The sequence below is a fragment of the Leptosomus discolor genome, chromosome 2 (assembly GCF_034619465.1).
Source record: "Leptosomus discolor isolate bLepDis1 chromosome 2, bLepDis1.hap2, whole genome shotgun sequence".
Classification (NCBI taxonomy): Eukaryota; Metazoa; Chordata; class Aves; order Leptosomiformes; family Leptosomidae; genus Leptosomus; species Leptosomus discolor.
Genome location: NC_141392.1, coordinates 51,657,790 through 51,681,284, shown reverse-complemented (window position 1 = coordinate 51,681,284; position 23,495 = coordinate 51,657,790). Strand labels below are relative to the sequence as shown.

The window sequence follows — 23,495 nt, the reverse complement described above, 5'->3', positions numbered from 1 at the left end:
ATAGCAGTTATTACCAAAAACGCCTCCATAATTTCCAGCCTTCCTCCAGCAGTGATACAAACAGAGGATATTACTTGGGGCAATGGATCATGAAAATCAAAATCTGACTGTGCCAGCCAGCCTATTTAACTGACAAGCTGAGCTTCCCTTGTACCTGGCATCGCACTGTTGCATATTATGAACAGAGTAGAAAGCAAACAAAAGAATTTTTCAACTTTTTGGTACTTTAGATTGTGTTTTAGCTGGCCAGAAATCCTGCTGAAGCTTGTGCCTAGGCATGTTTATGTGCATATGTGGCTACAGAAGAAAAGAGAAATAAGCCCCAAATTATTAGAAACTACTTTCCTACCTGGTAAGGATAATGAAGGAAACTTCATGTGTTAGTCATAAAACAGATAAGCCCCACACTCCATTTGACACAGGATTTGCTTTCCCAAGCAGCTGTCTTGGGCCAAGTTATCAGAGAGGACCAGCCTTAATCTGTAACTCCTCCCACTGCCTCTCTCTAGGGGACATGCAGTCACAGCATCAGGCACGCAACAAGTGAATGTGAGTATTCCTGTTCACAATCCACTGGCTGGTGTTTAAGCTGGGCATACAGAGACGGGAAGGAAAAAGGTCAGGCACTAAGACCTAGCTGGCTCACCTATGCAGCCAAGGGACAATACCAAACACCCTTTTCCTAGTGATCACAGACAATAAAACTGACCCTCGGAAGTGACCGCTTTACATGATTCCACCTCCAGAGTCAATTCTCCTTATGCTTTTATCTGCCCAGAGGCCTCGTTTCTTTGTGGTTCTTACAAAAGAGATCAAGAGTGACTGGAATCTCAATTAGAAAAAAAGAGGGCAGAAGGAGACAGCAAGGTATGACAAGGTGCGGGGCGGGGGGGGGGGGGGAAGAGACGAAAGGAGAAATGAAGAGCAAGAGAAAGAGAGATGGAAAAGTATCAGAAGGTGAGCCAGTAATGTTTAGGGATCAGCAAATAAGGCTACAAAGATGGTCAGACAACAAAGAGAATGGCACTGAAGGACAGAATAAAAAATATTTTGCTTCTCAGAAAGAAGAAAAAAGGAAAAAAAAAAAATTCGGAGTAGTAGTAACATAGAATCAGAATAGGCTTGTTCTTGGGGGAAAAAAGAAGAAAAGGAACAAAGAAAGAAAGAAATCAGAACAGCTAAGCAGGAGACTTCTACTGTGCATACCTTTTCCATTGTATTTCCTAGTAAGATGTTTCATTCGTCCGTTTTTTACACCTTCAACTAAGCTCTTTGTGTTTTACACACATATAAAATTAATTCACAGTCACAACCAAATATCTTAAACAAGGGTTAGAATTTTTTCAGAATTCTAATTTGTTGTTAATACAATAAAATTCTGCCCTAGATATTTTGGCCATTTCAGTAAAAGTCTAACGGTAAAAGCATTCTTGAAGCATTGGCAAGCGTCTCATGCAGTGTGAGCCACACAGCTGAAGGTGGAGTAGCTGAAATGTGCACCAAATGGCAACAATTGCACACTTTGCCAGCTCATTGCTTTTATAGCTGCTGCCTCATTTTTTTTATGAGGTTTAAAAAGAGACATCTAGGGCAAAGGGGAGCAGAGAAGAGAACAGGTCCTGACAAGCAGACAGCAGGTGACTCTGCAATCACACCGGGATGCTACCAGGTGATCTTGGTTTCAAATATAATTGTTCCCATAACATTCTGACCTCTGTTACAAATAGACAGATTATAGGATGCATCTTGGTGCTTCAGTCTAGGCCTGTTCAAGTCAGGTAATACCTAACATTCCACGTATTATGTAATCTTGTGAACGCCGCTGTATTACAACTTACTATTTACTGTTGAAATTTACCCATGAGCATTTGCAGTAAGCAAAGTGTGCAAAGATATTGATAGGGAATGTGTGAACACTGTTCAAACTTAAATTGTTAGTGAAAGATGCAATTAGCCAGGGTCTGACAAGTTTCACTTCCATAAGCATTTCAGTAATGAGTAAGTCTTATAAAAAGAACCTCCATCACCCTTATTTTTGAGCCATTTAAACAATGTATAAGCAAAACATAAGTTCCGCTGTCATTCTCAACTAACTGTATCTCTCCTGCCTTTTATTCCCAACCTTGCCTATGAATCAGACTGAATAGTGTACTAGGAAAGTTCCTTTTTAGAAAGTGTCCCTGTTTCTCTCCAGCCATGCTATTCAATTAAAGTCCACAAACTGCAATGTTAGTGTCCTTACAGATATTTAAAGGTCAAAACACAAATTATTGCAGTAAATATAGGGATATTAAATTGTTCAAGTAGATCCTATTGTCCTGTTACTTTCATTGAAATAATGAGACTACAGTTTTAAAAATCGGGAAATTAAACAAACATTTCTAAACTAGCCCATATTTATTAGACAAAGTAAAAAAGCTAACTGTAAGCCTCTGAATAATTCCTTTACAAGACCTTATAATGCTCACCATCTGCTTAAACATTTTTTTTTTATATATCTAGACTTATTTCCAAATAAGACTACTCTGTTATTATATGCTGGCAAATCTGTAAAAGCAACAGCTTGACAGTTTAGTGTCTTCTTATTGTAATAGGCTATGACCATGCAATCCAAACTTACTTGGACCAGTACCTCTTTCTATGGTCTTCTCCTAACTGCCTGTGTTCAGTGCCATCGCTCCATCTACCCTCTCCGTGCAATGGCAGCTCCAAACCATTCAGCAAAAAAACCCAAACCTGTCAAACCTAAAGTAGATAGATTACAATTGCAATATCCAAGGGCAAATTCTTGAAATTTGCCTATGGCATCAATTCTAAGGGAAAGTACTGAAGTGTGATACTTCAGTCAGTGCCAAGACTGACACAGTGAAATGCGCAGATGTTCCAATTTCTTAAACCTTTTATTTTTTTCATTTGTATGAAGGGATCTTGGTAAAAGCACTGCAGACTGCATCTCAGTGGCATTTCATCAGTGCAAATGACACCATGTTGTTCCACCCTCACTTCTGATTTCCACAAAGTGCTTCAGCTACCAAAAGCAGGTTCGATTTCCATGCTTACGAGATCCTTTTCTACATTCTTAGGGAAGGAAACAAGGCTACCAACTGACACTACGTGACATGATGGCTTTTGTAATGCGAACATAGATTCCCCATAGACCAGAATCAGAACACTAAGTTATGGCATACAGACCTTTCATCTATCATCAATTTCAGCCACTGCTATATTGGACTGTATTTGACCCAGGATGGAAATCTCTTTTGCTAAATCATACACCTTATCTCCTTTCCCCCCATTTCTTCTTTTTTTCTTGAAATATATTTCTGGGGAGATATAATTTATTGAGGTGCAGTTTGAACCATGTTACTTTTTATAACCCTCACTTGCACCTTCTTTGTGCAATCATTTGACACATCAGCTATATTGAGAACAAATTTGATTTAAGAGTTTTAATAAGAACTTGCATCAATAAATTATAACAGATTGGTGATTAGTAGTATTATTTATATGCAATATTTTGTACCCCTTATAATGCTGATGTCTGCTTCACAGGGATTAATTATTTTCATAATTTTGTCTAAGTAGTAATATAGAAAATGTCAAAAAGAAAATTAGATTTTCACTTTCCAGACAGAGAAATTTAATTAAAGTCAACTCCTTGTTGAAGGGGAATGTCCTTAGCTGGTTTTGTGATGTGGCAGCAGCAGTACAGGCTGCCATGTGGGAGACCAAGGCTCAGAAAGTGACTCGGGGAATATTAATCAGCATGCTTCAGAGACTAAACACATGCTGAATGTGCCACAGTTGGTCCCAGCAGGTTATTTATGGAGTATATAAGGCAGCAGACAGTAATGATTTCTTATAAAGGCTGCTGCTTGCACAGCCCACCTCAGAGATTGCGTCATACTGAAAGAGACCCTCTGCTCAGATAAAAACTGATCCATTAGGAAACTCTAATTATCCAGGCATGAAAGACCAGCTTCCCCTCATGCTGCTCTAAAAATCTGAGATAAACACCTCAAGCACATTCCAGCTGTAAAAATTAGCATCTTCTACAGTCCATTGGACATTTTCAGGGCAAACACTCAAGTGTCTCCAGTATGTGGAAGAACAGTCCACACAAACCACTAAACTACTGTCATTAAAAACTAAATTCCCAGCCTCGCCAAAATGTGAGGGAAGTTGGAGGCATTTTTTTTTCCTCTCATTTTACCCACTCTCCCTCTTTAGATCTTTATTCTTTCATTACTTGAATAGTCACCATCACTTCTCCTTAACGCACTGCCTCTTCTGCCTGTCTCTCAGTTCCTTCCCTTAATGAATCTTTTTCCCCCTACTCCCTGTACATTATTCCTTCCTTTATTTAACTCCCTCATCCCCATCTTTCATCCAGAATCTTCTCATTAACATTAACTGCCCATGGACCAGAATGGGAGCCCCAAACAAGGCCATTCAGGAATTCTATGCATCATCCAAGGACAACTGAATCTAGACCTGGTTCAAAGTGACATTGCAGCCATGAACAAACACAAAAGTTTCCCGTTCAGAAAAAAATACATTTTTCTGGAGAAGATAGATTTCAAGGAGATACAGCCAAAATCGTTGTACTTGCTATAGCAGCACAGATGACTTAGAAAACAGCTTGAATTAAAAACCTACTCATACAGTTAAGTATAAAGTTGAGGACTTACAAGACTCTGTTACTTGATTTTATTGTTCATGCAGGTGATGATTTTTCTCAATGGGATGGCAGCTTTAAAGCAACTTGCCAGCCATATACCCACACCAAGCATTTATTATAAGATAAACCAATATGGGCAGAAGCACTTTCACTCAGAACAAATACCTTTCATGGCCAAAGCTGAAGTCTCAGCTCACTCCAGCTCCAGCTGAGACAAAATTTACCTCCACTTCAGCTGGACATAGAAATGATGAAAGGTGGATACCCCCCCCCCCTACTTCTGCCACTGCTTCAGTATGTCTATTTTACTTAGATACTTGACATCTTATTTTATAGGACAAGAAGTCTGCTTTGAAAGTTCATTCCTAGTTGCTCTTAAAGCAAATTAATTTCTAAGCAATATTTTTTCATGATCTCTTGTCCTTCTTTATTACTAACCGGAACAAGCCAATGTGCACTGTAATCTCCATGCAATTTAAAAATTAAATATATTGCAACAGTAGAAGTAATAAGAGACAAGGGATAAAAACACCTAGAGTAAGATATCTCATACTGAATTTAATTACGGCAACTCAGATTTTTGTAAGGATCACATGGTATGATTTCACTGTAGTTGTTACCAGAGAAGAATGCAATGCCTGCCTCAAATATATCATGGGATCAAGCTCTGCTTGTTCTATAGATTTTGAGGCTGTTTAGATATGGATTTGGCAATCTGCTGCTACGGAAACAAAGCAAAGACTTGAGGGAACAAACCTCAGATGTCGCTGCTTGAACATCATTCAGCATTGAAAATAGAAATGAAGGAGCTTTTGTGACTTCTAACCACATCCTTTGAGCTAGCCTCATGTGCTTCTGCTAGTAAAGGAACACAAAAAACCACTTAATACACTGTTGGTTCATGTTTATTTTATGCCCACAGTGAGAGGACAACACAGAAACCCACAAAAAGTTCTTCGGGAAACTGCTGCAAATTCAATTAACCCTTGAGAGTAAAAATCTGGTTTATCTAGATGCTTTCGGTTCTCTGTCACGGTCTGCTAAACCAGGATAGAAAGCAGTCTAGCTGTATTTTCCGACAAGCTTCTAACAATTTAAAAAAAAAATTAGCGTAAGCGGATGATCTTCTGTCAACAAAGCTCTCTCTTCCAGGGTGCTGCACAGAGCTATGCTACTCGTTCAGTGCACATACAGTCTTATAGAAAAAAATCATTACTCGGCATATTGGCTAAGAGTTTCTAGAAAGTTAAAAGAAGGGAGATTAGAGGAATCTACTTTTAAAACACAGTAGGGGTGAAAAATAAGCAATATACTCACGGGAAAAATCACTGTAATGAGACTGACTGCACCTGGGTTCCAACACAAACTCAGTCAGTGATCTCTTATGTAACCTCTACATGATTTGTTGCCTCTGCTTCTCATCCCATGTTTTACCTACTCCAAAGATAAGCCCAAAGGGACAGACATTGCCTCTTACTAAGAAATATGTACAACTAAGTCAATGGACTACGTTCAAACTACCATAACATGAATAATAAAATAGCTGTAATAGTATCAAGAAGGAAAATAATCCTTAATAAATACTTATTCTGCCCATAATAGGCAGGAAAGATATGGTCAGAATTAACGAGCAGGTTGAACATATGATTTATTCTTATATAAGAAAGTGATCTAAGGTTCACTGTTCATCAAACCAATCCATGTGTATAGAAGTTTACATAATCTGCTGTTTATGACTAACTTTTGGGGACTGACAGGAAGAAAAGGGTTTCCTCCTCTGTAACGTCCTTCACCTCTGCAGCCCTTGTATTCTCTCTGCAGGATGGGCAATGAAAAGAAGCAGCTTAGTGGGCATTCAGCCCCTCTTTAGGCTAGATAGCAGGGTTCAGTCATAGGAAATTAATCATAGAAACAGTCCAAGAAAGAGGGGAAAAAGTCAGGTTTTGCCAAACGCCCTTCCAAAATGTGCTTATATATCCCTTTAAGAATATGAATAGACAATATAGTTGCATATCTGCATTCTCCCTGTCACAGGCAATGCTGGAAAAAGAAATACAAATAGAACTGTCACCACAAATGCTCTGAAAACTGTAATTGCTTGTTTATTAATTCCTCGGAGTGGGAAAAAAACCTCTTATAAGTTGTACAATACATAAAAAATAAAAAGGATTTCTCTAGCAACCCACATCTGCTTCTGTATGTTCAGATATTTCATACCAACAAGAACTTACAAATCGTTTATAGCTGTCAAGAATTTAACACCCCCTAAATATTAAACTTAAGGAGCACTTTGAAGAACTTCATAAAGCTGCAAATGTGTGCACTTTCAATCTCTTTTATTTTATTCCTTTAATAATACACTGCCATTTTCTGCATTTTTTGATTTTCTAAGTTACTTCAAATATTTTTAAACAGGGTTATTGGAAAACACAGATTTCAGAAACTGTTGGCGTATCAAGGCTTCACATCAGGTAGAGGTTATTTCTTGTACCAACCGGTGCACTCTTCCATTTTAAGCCCCACTAAACTATCTCTGCTTCCTCATTGCATTCTTGAGAAGGCTCTGTTCATAGATCACCAACCCTCACTTTAAAAGCCCTCACATACACACGCCTTCCTAAATTTAATAGAGATTTTGTCTAAACCAGAAAAGATTCACACACAGTATTTGGAGTAATCAAATCAAATACAGTTTTCCTCCTCCCTTTGACTTGCAAGCTTTGCCAAGGCTACCTATTTATTTTCCCCTTTTCTTTTCGAATACTACAATTTTGAAAGATGATTCAGAGATTCACCACTGCATTGACATCCTCTGTAGGAATAAGAACATACTGTTATACAAATAGCATGTAATAGGGATAAAATTAATCTTTATACATATGCTTCCCTAATCATTCACCAGAAGCTTTCTTTCAGTGGAACATGGCTCTTAAGGCGATTTATTACACCTTAAAGCTTTAGTCCTTTTTATTAGCAGTTCCATACAGAAACTGGTGGTAATTTCACTTATTTATTTACACATCTGTGTGGTAAAATCAGATTATTTCCAGATACAATAGTGTTTTACAATCATCAGGAGAACTTCATCTTTTATTTGGATTAATTTAAAATATATCATGCATAAGATTACTCATAAGAAATAAACTGATGCAAATACATTTTTGCAAAGTGCCTACAGCAGTGTAAAACCTTGCCTTTCCTTGGCCTTACCAACTTTTCTTCTACCAAAGATCTGTGGAAGCTTATTTTACCCTGCAGACCAAAACCCATAATGCTGTAATGCTATTTTTAAAATGAAACAGTGTTCATAGAAACCATATGTGTTTAAATGGGGTAATACATTGTATATTGTGTACACTTTCTGCTTTGAGGTAATGCTATGAGATTCTTCACCCTGCACAGTAACTAAATAACCATAAGTGATCTTTCATGCATATGCAAATCTGTCCCTCTAAGCACCTTATTAATTATTTCAAAGATACTTGGAGGTCACCACTCATGAAAATTTCTATGCATGAAGCCTCATTAATACAAGACACCATACAGAGAGATGGGATAGATTTTTGTTGCCATTTAACAAGGGCAGAGAGAGTATAATCTGTAACATTTACTCTTTTATTTTAATGACCAATGAAATCCAGCCAGCTTCTATTTCTAAGTCTTTGCTCTGAGCTGATACAGTGGGTTTGAATCGTGGGGCTGCTGCCACACTACTTTGAATGGCTAATCCTGTCAATGCACCAGTTACTGTGCTCACAGCTCTGGTCCTCAACACTGGCTGTTCTCAGCTGGAGTAGTGCTGCCTGGCACTAGATTAGCAGCTAAGCACTAAGGAATTAATGTTGTTCCAAAAAATCACAGCAATGACATATTTTGTGTTGGAACATAGTGAAGCTATGGCATTATCAAGGTGATATATCATAGCTCATCAGCTGAGATGATAGCCTTCTGAACACATATTATCTCCCGCTTAATTAGGCCACATAACAGAAATCGAGGAAAAGCAAGGATATAACCACACAAAATATCTGATCACAATGACAAAGGGCATCTTCTGGTGTATCTGTGCCAGGAAGCAAGAAATTAAACCAACTTGAGAAGTACTGCTTTATCTGAAACCCCTAGATCCTTTCCAGCTCAAGTTATCATACACATGTGATAACACTGATCTCATCTGTCACAGTGACCCTCTGCTGTAGCAGCTGCTGTTTAGTTTTATTCTGTTGTGCATGCAGTGCTTTCACCTTTAGATTGATCCAATAAAAGATACAAAAAACTTGCTATGTTGGTGCATTCCCTTGATAAAAATGGGGAACAGTGAGTCAAATGTTAATGGAAACTGCAGGGTACGTTCATTAAGTTCTCCCTATTTTTGAAAAACACTAGAATGAACAGAACTAATTGAAAATGCAAACAATTTAAATAGGCTTAATTACAAAACCAAACCCTTCTGTACATTTCTAGGGCAATTTGTGCACATATGCCTTGAAGAAATGGGCTAGTTTTTAAGTAAATCCATTCTTAAACAAAAATGGAGAAGTGAAATTGTTTTTAAAAAGTGCAAACTCAGAACATTAATACTTTTCATTCAAGACACCATAAATACTACTTCAGCATTGGTCTGTGATGTTTATCAATACATGTATTAATACAGACTGTTTTGATCCATCTGAGCAAGCTGTTCACCTACCATAACATAAATCTCATTACAGTAAATACAACATTGTTTTTATTCCTTTTACAGACAGGCTCAAATCAACATCTAACCTTTCAATAAAGCTCAGATCTAGTATTTTTTGCTTTGAGTCATGCTTTGTTAGAGATAACGTACTAAACCAACACTGCCACAATAAGAAAGAAGTGTATTTTCTTGGCATGTCCCATGGTATTCATTCCTGTCAAGGGGAATTCATTTTAGGCTTCACTGAAGTCATTAAAGAAAGTTGTGTCAAACAGTGCTTTAACATCCTCATATGTAAATACAAACTGCAAATTGCAGTTGCAAAAATGAAAATTGCAATTTGTATACATATATTATACTATCATACTCCTATATGTCTACATTTAGCCTGTACCCAGGGCTAACCTGTAACAGTCGCTCTATCACCCAACGAACCCTCACCAACGAAGGAGGTGAATCAGGAGAAAAGAGAGCAGACCCATGGCTAGAAGCAAAACAGATTTAACAAAAATACCACTAATACTAACAGAGGTATACTTAGCCAAATGAATATCCAGTTGTCACAACTGACCATAGAGCAGTCCTCAGGAAAAGCCAGAGGAGGAACAGAAGGAACCCCAACAGGAACCCCACAGGAGCTCTCTCTCCTCAGCAAACCTTCCCCCTTTATAATGACCATAACATTATGGTGTGGGCTACACCTGTAGCTAACTCATGTCAGCTGTCTTGGCTGACTCAAAACTGCTAATGGCCTGGCTGGCATGGCTGGGCTGTGATTCTAACCCAGTCAAACCAGGACAATTATACTATTCAGTAGGAGTGCCAGTATCACAAGATACTGTTCTGAATGTTTCTTAATTGAATACATTACTGCTGAAAGCTGCTGGATCCATAGCTATGAAGAAGGCTAAAATCCTTTGTAGCTGAACAGTAAGAGAGAAGGGGTTAGCATTCCTCTTCTTCACAGGTGTGATGCAACTCAGCCTCACAACTTTCTCAAAGGACAAAAAATAATCACCAGCTCCTAACTGAAATATAACCTAATTCTAGCAATAACCAGATTTCTTGCGTACCAGAAAGTCAGGTTCAGGTAGCTGAAGAAATGGACCAGTGAACTTACAACAACACTGATTAGATTCTTCATCCTGCAAAGCAGTCTCAAAGATAATGCTTACAAATGCTTTTATTGATGCAGAACTGATACCACAACAGAGAGAACTGATGGAGGTAGCAATCAATTTTAGGTTTAGATGGAATATTATTTAGAACCGCTGAATGCTCAAAGATTGTGACTGAGAACCTCTCTAACAGAAAGCATGCCAGCACAGTATAATGTCAATACTTCTTAAGAGATAACCAGGCTGGCTCTAAATAAGCAGGTATGTCAACACAGCACCACACACCACTGTGCAGAGATACCAACACAGGTCCTGAAGTAGTATTTTCCCAGTCAGTCCTCACCAGCCTATCAGAAGTGTCAAAGAGCCTGCCCTACATGCTATACTGACACAACTATACTTACTTCCCTTCAGCACCATGATTCGGCTCTAGCTCAAGAATCCTTGTACTGCACAGCACTGCACTGTGACAGGCCTAAATTATGCAGCACCTCCACAGAAATTTTTCCAAGAAACATTCTTACTAACTGGAGAACAGAGAGAAAATGTATTGCAATTGTATTATTACCGCTATTACTACTGCTACTGCTGTTACTGCTTCTGCTACTACTACTACTACTATTAATACTACTTTAATGTATATTATTTTGAAAACAACTTTCTGATTTGGGGAGTTCTGAAACTTTAAGCTTAGCCGTATTTTAGTATTTCCATTTTTAGCAATTTTAACACTTAAAGTATAATGCAGCTGAGGATAGACTGGCAGCAATAGCTGCTTTTCCATTCCCACAGCTAAACCCTATCTCACTGGAACAGTAGAAGCAGAGTCATCCTTTGTGCATCCTTTATGGTATCCTTTTCTTAGGCCAAGCTTATGTCTTCCTCACCTCTCAAAGACTGAAATAGCATCCCTGAGCATTTCAGCTCTTGTCTTCTTGTGTTTTCTCCTCATCCCATCCCTACTCTGCTTCTACCACTCAATTCCCATAGTGTTCAACTTTTCAACACACAGAAGAGAGAAAATGGCTGGCTTGCTATTGCCAGCCAGGGGTAAAAACTTTTGCAAATTTCTTGGCCTTCTCTGAGAAAAAAGGACAGGTAAAACTTCTGAACAACTAGAGTTGCACAATATACGGAAAATCCTAATACAAGTTTTGTGCAGCATGACTAGCTATGGGTTTACAGACAAAAGAGGTGGAAGGGCCATTAGTTTAATATAACAGCCTGAACTCAAGAAAGCTCTGTGTCACCAGCCACGGCTGCCAGGAGGCCCACAAGAGAGGGCAAAGATTAGTTGCCTTCTGCACCACTGGGATAACTGGCTAACCTAAGGAGCTAACCGGAGAATAGGGAAGAGAACTGATAATCAAGGGGAAAAAAGGATGGATTCATCTCAAGTAGCTGATTAATTTGTGTGGGAGCAGAAAATAGATTAACTTTTGCAGAAGCAAGGAGGGAGGCTGAGAGTGCAGACTGACCACACAGTACTACAGTAATGTCAAGGTCAAGGAAAGAGCACCGAGTGTAAAGTTCCTGTTAGGTTCTTCATGACAAGTTTTCTTATACAACATTAGTAAGTGTTTTGCTACAGTATGACATCGGTGTGTAAATGCAGTAGCACAGCAAACCATTGGGGGACAAGTTAAATGAGACCTGGCAAGACAGCACATAAACATCAAATCTAGTGAAATGTGAACTGATGGTCATCAGTTCACCAATCAGCTAGATCGCTCCTGAAGCAATTAAAAAGAAATAGTTTTAAACGGTTCTCACTACCGTACTTTCAATATCCTCAAGGCATGTCCTCACACTAAGTAAATGTCACTATCCTAAGAAATTTTGTCAATTTTTCTCCCATCTAGTGATTTGAAACTCATTTGCCAGCCATTCATGTAACCAGGCAAACCCATCTTCTATGCGGCTTCTGATATGCTGGAAACCAATTCTTGCACCACTATACAGCACTTGTGACAAACATATACGCACATATGCAAATTCAGCAACTGGAAAAATAAATTCTAATATATTTCTTCAGAGCAAAATTTTTGAGAATTTTGCCTTCCATGTGCCAGTGTAATTGAATAAATTCTTAACAAATCTTCCAGATTCAGTGTAAGCCTTTGTTTAGTTCAGTCAAACTTAGTTTCCTACTCAGGTAAAACAGATAATCCACCATCTTCTCAAGGTGATCTACAATTTATTCAATGAGGTAACAATTAGTGTCAATAACTTCATCAACAGGAAGGCTATTTGAAATTCTGTTGCAGTCCTTTCTTATCAGTACTTGAAGACCGGCCAAGAAAGTTAACAATATACTTAATTTGAAAGTGGAAATGTGGAGGTCAAGGTGGGTTTTTTTTAACCAGAAGTGTAATGCTATCATCTGCTAGCACTTCATGATTATAAAACACTAATGTGAAGAAAGTATGCAATTGCTTTTAAAAGAAATGCCCTTTGGAATCCAGTCAATTCTCCAGTTCACATGCTCAGCAAGAACCACTCCAATATTGAAATTTTTTCTCAATGAAATGAAACAACTCCTATAAAGCCAGTATAATTCCACAGACATACTCAAAACTAATAGGTGATTAAAAAAAATCTTGACCTGAAATCAAAGTCACATAAGTTTTTTTTTTTTAAAAAAACACCAGTGAAAACATACCTACGCAAGGGAGGGAATAGCCAAGCTCTGGGTCATGGATGAACTGACGGTCATTCAGCATAGTCACACAGTACAAATGGAAACAGTCTAGGCAAATGACATGGCGATGCACGCACTGGAACACAAGCACAGGACTCCTGTTAAAAACAAAACAGTGAAAATGATGAACAAGGACTGGACCAAACTCCAGAAAAAGCTTTGTTTCCAACTTCTAATTTTATAATAATTTGTCATTAGTAGTACACAAGATTGTTATGTACAGAAAACCATTATTTAGCCTGGCATATTGCAGCACTTTTAAAAGAGATGGTTTCTAACATTAATCAGATGTGAGGAAAAGGAAATAAGTTTTTACTGGAAGCTGAAACTTACTGAAAACTTTACTAAGCAAAAAAGGTGCTTTAGTAACAGAAATCTTTTGTATGAGGTGAGGTAAGATCCTATATGGTAAAACATCAAATGGTGGTACATAGGATTAAATAGAAATGTGACCAGCTAGGAAAGCTAAATAGGGCTTTGTGAAGACCATCCTGTGCCTTCAGCCTCTCAAGACAGCCATTGGAACTCTACATAGAGGGCATTCCCTTAGTAACAACAAGCAAAACAATTCAGCTTCTGGTCAGAGGTATCAGATTCAATTTGGGAACAAGACACCTAAACTTTGGTGCTATATGCAATATCGACCTGCACGCTAAGTGAGAAATTCCCACTATAGTCAATGCACTCAGTGGAGGCTGGAGCTGATCAGCCTCCAAGTATCTGCATTAGAGTGAGCTGAATCACTCGCTTGTCTCCACTATCTGCATGGACTAAATCTTCACAGACCATCACAGGAGCTCAGACACCTGCCACACCCACAGACACCTACAAGGAGACAACTAAGTATGGGTATCCCAAGCTTGACAGGGTATCACTTGTGGACATGCAGAGAGGAAACACTTGGAATAAGTGAGGACAAACAATTTTATTACTGAGCTGGCCTGCACTCAGAAACCCTCCAGCAGTGGCCACAGCAAGGAGGGGCAGCAGCTCCCAAAATCCTGCTCAGGACCAGTACACTGCAGGTGAAAGAAAAAATGAGTAATACAGGAAATATTACATACACATGAAATGTGTCTTCACTGCAGGAACACGGTGCTAAACCTAATGGGTTTGCTCTAATATGTTAACTTCCACTGACTCCTGATGAACATATCTTAACCGTCAATACCAAAATAATGACTATGACACCACTGATGAAGTTATGGGCTCTTGTAGTGTTATACAATACTGCTTGCTTATCTCTTTTCCTTGAGGAGTACTATACACACCAAGAATCAAAACTGGAAAAATAAAGAGAGATACGTGTTAAGCTGAAAGGAACAGTGAGAATCCCATTCAAATACTGAACTCCTTTACTCGTTTTATTTGTCTGTGGGAAAACACAGGTAGAAATTAGTTACATGTTAATTCTTTTTTTGGTAATTAGGAAGAAAGAGAATTATTTTTAAAAATAAAAGGAGAATTCTCACATAATCACTGTACTTTGGGGGACAGGTATTAAAATACAACATCAAACACAGTAGGACTTGTGATAAAATCATTAGTTTGCAACACTGCTATAGCTTCTATAAATCCTGCTAGAAAATGCTTTGAAAACCCACTGAAACAGTGAATCACCATGCCCTCAATGTGGGAATACAACTGCAAAACGTAATCAATAATAATTTCAGATACTGTATATAAGCATTTAATCTTCCGTGAAAATGTACTTTAGAGTTGCACATACTATAGCATTCATGGCAGTGTGTTGGTATCTCCAAAAATATAATCTCTGTTTTAAGGATTTTGTTGAATAAAGCAGCTTAAAAACTGAATTAAACAAAACCTCCCCATTACTAATCCTTATTAGTTGCCACTTGCTGTTTGAATGTAACAAATAATAATTTTTAAGAGACAGCTGTAAGGCAAAATGAGAAGCTGATCTGTATCGTTTTAGCTCTGGATGGTCCCAAAATAATTATAGAGAGCTGAAAGAGCAGTTATCTCGTCTCTACGGTGCAAAAGTCCCCATGGCTCACCAGTCAAATGTAACCTTAAGAAAAACACCCCAAAAATTTCTTCCTAAAACGCAGATACAATAAAATTTACCTACAGCTTTAATGGATATCTCTTTTTTTTCAGGGTTAATTGCTAATTTTTATTGCTGCAGTATGAGTACTTTTTTAGTTTCATGGCAAGCTCCCTAGATATAAATTCATACCTCTCTGACTTCCATTTCAAAGACAAAATATATCATGTGTGAGGAGAGATCCACAAAAGAAAGACATCAAAAGCTGAGTATCTTAAAAAATCCAGGCCAGAAATGAAAATGGCATTATTAACACTTCCACCTAAACCTGTATGAAACCAAGACTAACAGCACGTCATTATGCAAAGGAACTACTACAATCAGTTACCAACGTAAATTGCTTTGTGATAATCAATTGTAGTTCTTAATATATTACAACTGTTTGAAATCAAACTATATTCTCCAGAAGGGGCAAAGCAAAATATGTACATTTCTAAATTGCACTTTTAGGAAGAACATTAATGTTAAAATGTGCTATCTTTTAACACTATCAGTCTTGCAAGAAATGCATACAAACTAGATATAAACCTGGGTTCTGACTGTGTCGCAAAACACAAGCTTATCTTTCACAGCTATTACACTGTCTGCTAATTCTGCTGCCCACAGTATCTGTGTCGTAAGGCTTTGAGAAACCCAATCTGTATGCAGTGCAGATTTATCCAAACTCATTTGGCATTGGAACAATCACTACATTCCAACATTTGCAGATTCTGTATCAAAAGAAAGCACTTCTAATTTTAAAGAGATATAAAAGTTTTGTTCCTGAGATCAGTGAAGACAAAGATGTAGATTGTGTTCATCATGCCCAAGCAAAGCTAGTATATACTTATTTAGGATAACCTGAGGAGTTATTAACAGAAGCCATGCTTGAACCAAACACAATTTATTGTAGAAAGGAGTATTATGAAAGTAAAAAAAAATTGCCATATAGTGTAACAAGGGCCCTTGCTCAATCTAACGTAACAGTCTAGTAATGTAAATCTGAGGTATATTTAGACGGTATTTCAGAGGTTCCATTTACATAATGTGCTTGGCTGAATTACAGGCTTCATGAGAATAATATATAAGAAAAATGTTTCTTGAGCAAGGGATAAATTGGTCCTTTTTGTTCACCAATTAGGAATGTAACCACTTTTAAAAATTGAAAATCCAACATTACAATGCATCACAGAAAATTTCCATTGTAAGTCACTTGCTCCTGTGCTCTGATTCCTTTTCATTAGACTTTTATCAGCATGCATTTACTTAAATGAAAAAGAAAAGAGAACCTAAATGTTTCTGCTTCATGTTATTACTGTCGGATAACTGTGTGGCACAACAGCACGGTTGGAAGCACTATCTGGTCTGTACACTCTTTCCTCCTTCTCCTGACTGAGAAACAACAAGACACAGATAATGCTCATATAGACTACAACAGCACACTGGCTAAATAAAGATATGAAGACTTGATCTTGTTTAGATAAGAAGCTGACTGGAAAATAAATTGGTTTAGTATATTCCAAAATCTCATGGCAGTTATTAATGCACTAAGAGTGAGTCCAATGGCTACGAATGTGAGGAGCTACTTAGCATAAGGAATTAATTGCAGACATAACAGTGGATAAACTGATATATCTTTTCAATGCCTACTGAAGAAAAATGTGGGGCAATTTCTCCCTTGCTTGGTCTTTATCCTTTATATTTTGAAAAAAAGCTTGACTGAGCAAAGGTTAAACAGCACAGCACACATAGCAGTCCATTATTTTTTAGAAAATGTGAGTAGCCACAGTCTGAAGCACTTTGGAGTAAGGAATATATCTAAGCCTGTAGAAATCTGTGAAAAACATGTTGGCCAAACCTGTGAAACCCCCTCAAGGTCATTTCTAGGTGACAGTTGGATTTTTCTCACTTCAATCTCAAAATCTTAACCAAACAATAATAAAAAACCTTAGCAGATGTCTATAAGGCTGCCTTGCTGGGATTATAGTCAGTGAAGTAAAAATAGCCGTTTGGGCTTCATTTCTGTGCAGTAAATAAATCCAAATGCACACAGCTATATCACAGCCTTTAACCCCACCTATGAGTGCTATATTTATCATGACACACTTCTGCATTTCTAATACATTTTTCCATGTTGGCAATCTTCCTGTACTTCAAAAAGATTTCTATGCAAGTACCATCAAATAATTTCATTTATAAATGGATCTCTATGCCATTCCAAAATGAATCTTTGTTAACTTACAGGTCAGATCAATAAGCATCATTCAAGAAAAGATGAATCACTGAATAAAATGGATTTTTTAAAAAAAGAAAATTATGGAAAATATAAACTTTGGTGACATAGACAGTACAGGCAATCTCCTACTTCATAAACAATCAAATTAATTAAACACAAATACTGTCCTTGAGCAGTACTCAATCAGTTTTGGCTCTACCCTTGTAGCAGAACAAAATTACAATGCCTAAATAAGCCAAATTATTAATCCATCATGTGGCTTCCTCATAGAACTATGTGTAGGAAGAGTATAGTCTTCTAATTCATACAAAGCTGGTGCCACATCTGACTTTCCTGTCTGTCACATACAGTCCACAGTCTTATTCAAAACCAGAAAATACAGAAAAATTAACACAGTGATTTCTGTTTCAGAACTGAGGCAGTTTGGAGGAAAGTATAGCAAAAAATTCTGCCTTTTAATGAGCAATATGCTATTATAGACAAATAGAATCAGTGATCCAGCAATTGCAGACAACTTCTAAGTAACAACGCAGGCCCCTAAATACTTAGACAAGAGTAGGCATTTGAAATAGGTATCAAGACCTTACAGGAGAATAGAAACAATGATAAAATACTAATAAAGAAATCTCACTGATAGGACTTTGCAGTCAAGAACCCAACTTTCATGGACTTTTAGGAACACACAAAAGGTATATCCATGCTTTCCTCTTCCTAAAGAAAATAAGTCTTTATAAAGACTGTGCCAATTTAAAAACCCAGTATATATAAATACACTATTCTCAGGAAAATGACATATTAAATCCACTAAAACAACCAAAAAAATTCTGGTTTTGGGTCTTTGATCACTTGCCACACAACGCATCAAAGGTCATAAAGTGAAGGTTGTGAACAGCATGAGACATTGCAGTGTGAGCTTAAATTGTCTGGCTGTTCTTCTGTATAAAAATGTACTCTGACCCACAGCTGTTAACTTAAAGGGGCATTGGCAAGTGAAATCTGACCTACTTTCTCCTCTATTATGTTACATGTTTTCCTCTAAAATGTGCTTTCCTGTTTCTTATTTCTACTGGAAAGCAGCGCCAAGAGGCCAGAACACAGGAACAGCCTGACAGTAATAAACCAGAATATAAGAGGGAAGAACAGGCACACTTAAAATTAGTGCACATTATGGCAAGTGCTCCTTTCAGCAGTGCTCCTGTTAACTCTGTTGGGGTTTTTTTTCATGCTATGGAAGTGTCACACATTATTGCCTGTGATCACTGTGGAAGGCAACAGCATCTGCCTCCCAAGGACACAGGCAAGAGAATTCTACGTTACATGCACTGGTACATTCACATTAGTACCTGACATTAAATACGTGCTATGCCTGCTTGCTCAGACATGCCTTGTTTTAGCTCCATGTTCAGACACAGTAACCACCCTTGGCACTAACAGCTGAATCTTATGCTATCAAGGAACGGACAGCGATTAGGATGGAGAAGAAACTTTTCCTGTAATCTATCAGACTATCTGTCTACAGTGCTCCTCTGCACAGCAAATAACTGATAAATCAGTCATGCTTTGAAATGAGATCAGTAGAACCCGCTCCTTTTCCTTCATTTGTGCTTTTAAAACCTCATTAATGCTCGACTGGAGAGAAAAGGGAAAGAACTCTGTAATGGAAGCAAAAAATGGCAAACATGAACAAAGGAAGCAGCTCATAAGATGCCCTAACCCAAGCCCTGATGCCAGTTGACAGTGGGAATATGAGAAAAACCAATGGGACAATATAAGTGTGCAAAGTTTTTGCTTTTCACAGAGCATGGAGGACTTTGTACAGATGTGGTTCTTCAGAGCTCAGGGACCCTTGGATACTGATCAGTTCTATTCCTTCCAGCAATCCCCTGGGAGCTCAAGGACTAGTTTAGTTTAAAAAAAAATTTAAAAAATCCACGAGGTAACTAATGATGTTGGGAGAACGATGGGATATCATAATAAGAGGAGGAAGAGCTAACTCCACCTGCACAAGCATCACCATGCGATCAGTCAGTAATTAAAGATGAATAAATAAAAAAAAGTCAAAATGCCTACTGGCTTCTTATGCCCCTGGCTGGTTGCTGAGGATCCCACTGATTTCTTCCAAGGATTTAAACCTTATTTAGTCTTACTCCCTACACCTATGCTAGTAAAATCAACATTGTTAGCAAACGTTCTTATGCCACTAGAAAGCAACTGACTATGATGTTGTTTGAATGGGCCCTGTCCTGGTTTTGGGCTTGACTAATAGCAAAGTCTCAAACAGTTCCAGCATAGTCCAGGGTTTACCTTGTGCTGTCTCCAACAGGCAACAGCAATCTGCATTTGGCCACCCTGCTTTAAAAACTAAGATAATTTAACAGTACAGACTTATGGCAGAATAGCTTTATTCTGGGACCCTGCTCTTAATACCAGAGCTTACTGAATTATTCTGTTTCCTTATTCTTAGACTCACATCTCCATTCCTAAAATCAAACTTTTTGAGATAGGCTGTGAACATTATGTTGCCTGTTAGGTTACATAGAAGAAAAGTTTCACAACACAAAAGACAAGAGAGAATCATGACCTCTTTCTGCCTCTTGTGGATGCTGAAATCCCTGGAAAGACACTGGAGGAAAAGAACATTAGATATCATCTTAAGGGCTGCTGTCACATTATCCTCTTCATTCCCTCGGACTCCAGGAGGGAGTAGGACTGATGGATACAGCATGTTTGCACTGTGTAAATTCCAGTTTTTCCCTTCCAGTTAACTTTGAAAATACACTCTGGTGCATGAACTTTAAGATTGTGTCTCTTAACATGTGTAGAAGAAAAGAAGATGACTGAAAAACAAGGTCAGGTAAAGAAGGGGGGAAGTGTGAGAGGAAAGAAAGATGTAAGAGGGAGCAGGAGGTAGAAGTGATATATCAAGTACATTTTCTCTTCAAGGATTATCTTTCACAACCTTAACATTATGCTTTATGGTTTTTCTCATCTTTCTTTTCAAATATGAATATTCAATTTATATGTTCATCCAAACAATAACTTGAGGGTGCTTCCCATTAAATGAGTGCTCAGTTTCAACCAAAGATATGATTATTATCATATAAACAAAAACACCCTCAAGTTATTGTTATAATAAGAACATTTCTTTATAGAAAACCACTTTCTTCAACTCTTCACTATCACTATAATTTACAGATAATATTTTACCCTTTTCTCCTCAAGGCAAATACTTTAGCACAAACGTCAAGGTGCAGTTATCTGAAAACATCAGCACCTTCACTCAAAGGGGAGAAGAATGAGCCTTGGGCTAGCAAGTCTCATTGAATGCATTCTGACTTGGTAGATTTTAAGTGCACAAAGCAGTTAATTCACCTTAGTAGTCTGAAGAAAATAGTTTGCAGTGTCCACCAGAAAATTGTACTAGCAGTGAGAATGGCTTATGTTATTTTTTTATACCGTTTACAACCACTATTATAAGACATTCATATTGTGATTCTTTTTTTTTTTTTTTTTTCTGATCTTGTTATGGCCCTTGTCAAAAGAACAACTGCAGAATTTAAATGTCCAACATGCACACAGCTCTATGTTTAAGTTTCTTCATTTGCCTCCTCCATCTTTTTCCCTATATGTCAACTTATATTACACAGAAGACTAAATGGAATCATCTTTCCAACCAGAAGAAAAAACAAACCACCAATTAATTAGTAAAAAACAGACAAATTATTACGAAGTTTGGGAAGTATCAATTCTGAATTTGTAATTGAGCCAAATAAAAAAAAAAGTTTGCAGAAAATTCTGAAGATTTACATAGATTAACCTCAACTCAAAAGAGGATTCTAGATGTTCAAATAATTTTATGTGACTCTTTCCTCTTTAATCTCAGCATATATTTTCATTAGTTTTGTACTGCCTACGTGGAAGATGGCTGGTCCTCTTTGTGCCTGTTCCTTCGAGGATTACAGTATATATTAGGACTCAGGTAATCTACTGCTCTTTTCACAGGAGTACCCAGGAAAAATCTTCTCCCATTTGTCCATCTGACATAATAATCCGTGTAACACTCAGGAAGACTGACATTTATCCAAATATAACTTAGCATTTCTCTAGGACCTTTCAGTTCCAGATCTTGATGCAGAGAGTACAGCGAAAGACTATAACAAATAGGCATGTGTGAGATTTATCCCTCTTCTAGATTTACTGAATATTGTAGGAATGGAAGCAAGGGTATTCACCATATTGCTTTAGAATATCATCTCGGACAATCCTGTGCAAGCTGTTTCTGATGCTAACATGGACTGACTTCTGAAAGAAGACATATTGCAAGTAAAAAAGTTGTGGTGGCCATTTCCTCTGTTCTTCAAGCAGATTAGGTTTTTAGTTAATGAAATAGTAATACACTATTCCTATAAATGTCACAGAACTTATATGAAGACCCTTATTGGAAAAAGTGTGAGCATGAAAGGGCATGTATCTTGGGAATCCTCATTAATATTTAATTTTTGCCCATCTTTCCCTTGTTTTGATGAAGCGATTTACTTCCTACCTCACACTTAGCTAGTTATGTGGACTGGTATGTGGAGAGGGAAAGGCATACGGATTTTTGATCTTACCCCCTCCTTGCCCTCACTGAGAGTTTGCTCAAAGAGAAGGATGCAGCAAGCAAGCTATGCAGCTTTCTCAGAGGGGATATAACATAATTGTCAGCACTAATGAATAGTTTTGACTTCTCATATTTATCTACAGCTTTCCCAAAACACATAGATCATTTCCATGGAGACTATTCATATTCACTCTTCTGTTACACTCTCTGTCAGAAGAAGTAACCTGGCCTCAGGAGAGAAGACAGGTTTTAGGTAGAAACTTGATATGTATCCCAGCATTTCTGAGAAAAAGACAAATAAATTCAGAGATATTAACAGGCATTTACTAAGATAAGTTTTTTCTGCCTTCAATTTCCTTTAGACAACTCCCTCAACACACTAACTGCATATGAGCTAGAGTCTGGATTAGTCTAGCTAACAGAAAAAAAAAGGAGTAAAAAGAAGAAGGAAACAGAACAGAACACAAGCAAAACAAAATTTTAATGTAATCAAACTCATTTTAACATGTAAACTAATATCCACAAGATGTCTTGCAATCCTCATGGATAACATCATTACTTAGCTTCATGGTCCGCCTATATTCATTCACTGGCTGATCAAAGAACAAGCTATATACAGAAATCTTTCATTACAAATGGTGGATTCCTTCCATTACAATGGCAAAGAGAGAATATTTGTACAGGGAGTGTAAGAGCTGGCTCAGACCTAAGAATCTGTACATGACTAAAATGTGTCCAAGGAATATAGTCAGACTCTATGACAAAAACCTTCCTGCTCCTTCTTTTGCTCAGAGAACAGAGATACGTTATTTCTCAAACCATACTGCCGAAACAAACAAACAAGTGAGTATCACTTAATTCAAAACGTAGGACAAAGTAATGAACATTTCCCAAAAGAAACACTTCGGAAGCTCCCGCATTTTCTCTGTTTCAAACTACAGAATGGTGCCTGAAATAAATGGCAACCCCACCTTATTTGAAATAGTATTTACCAGTGATCACTGGAAACTAGATCACTCATCAATACCTTCCTTTTGCTTTTAAGTGAAACATTCAAACTATTTTACTTTTTTCTAATCAGTTAAAATATTATATATCAAAATGGTACTCCAAGCTATATTTTCTACCCTTAAAATTTACTTTAAAGTTTCAAAGTTCCACTTAAAGTTTTGACATTCCTAAGTTTTTTTTTTAAATTAATGTTGTTTAAAAGAGCCAGGACATGTACCTACTCGCTTTCAAAAAAAAAACCCCAGGACATACGGGAATGGCTTAATCGGATTTTGGTTTTTAATTTAGATGCTATGTAGAAATAAACTTTGGGATTAAGATTGTGCATGGCAAAACCCAAAAATTTTTTAGGATGTTAGTAAACAAGAGAAAAGTACATTAGCTAGACTCTAGTCTTTAAATTCTGTCAGTTAAAAT

The 23,495-nt window shown here is 37.5% G+C and overlaps 1 protein-coding gene across 1 annotated transcript in view; it reads right to left on the bottom strand.

The window, feature by feature from the left end:
- Nucleotides 1-23,495, bottom strand: part of PRKN (parkin RBR E3 ubiquitin protein ligase) — a 629,698-nt gene that overhangs the window by 270,136 nt on the left and 336,067 nt on the right. Inside the window, exon 8 of the mRNA XM_086460407.1 lies at nt 13,143-13,279. Within this exon, the coding sequence (XP_086316533.1) occupies nt 13,143-13,279 (137 nt within the window). The remainder of the gene's footprint in view (nt 1-13,142; nt 13,280-23,495) is intronic.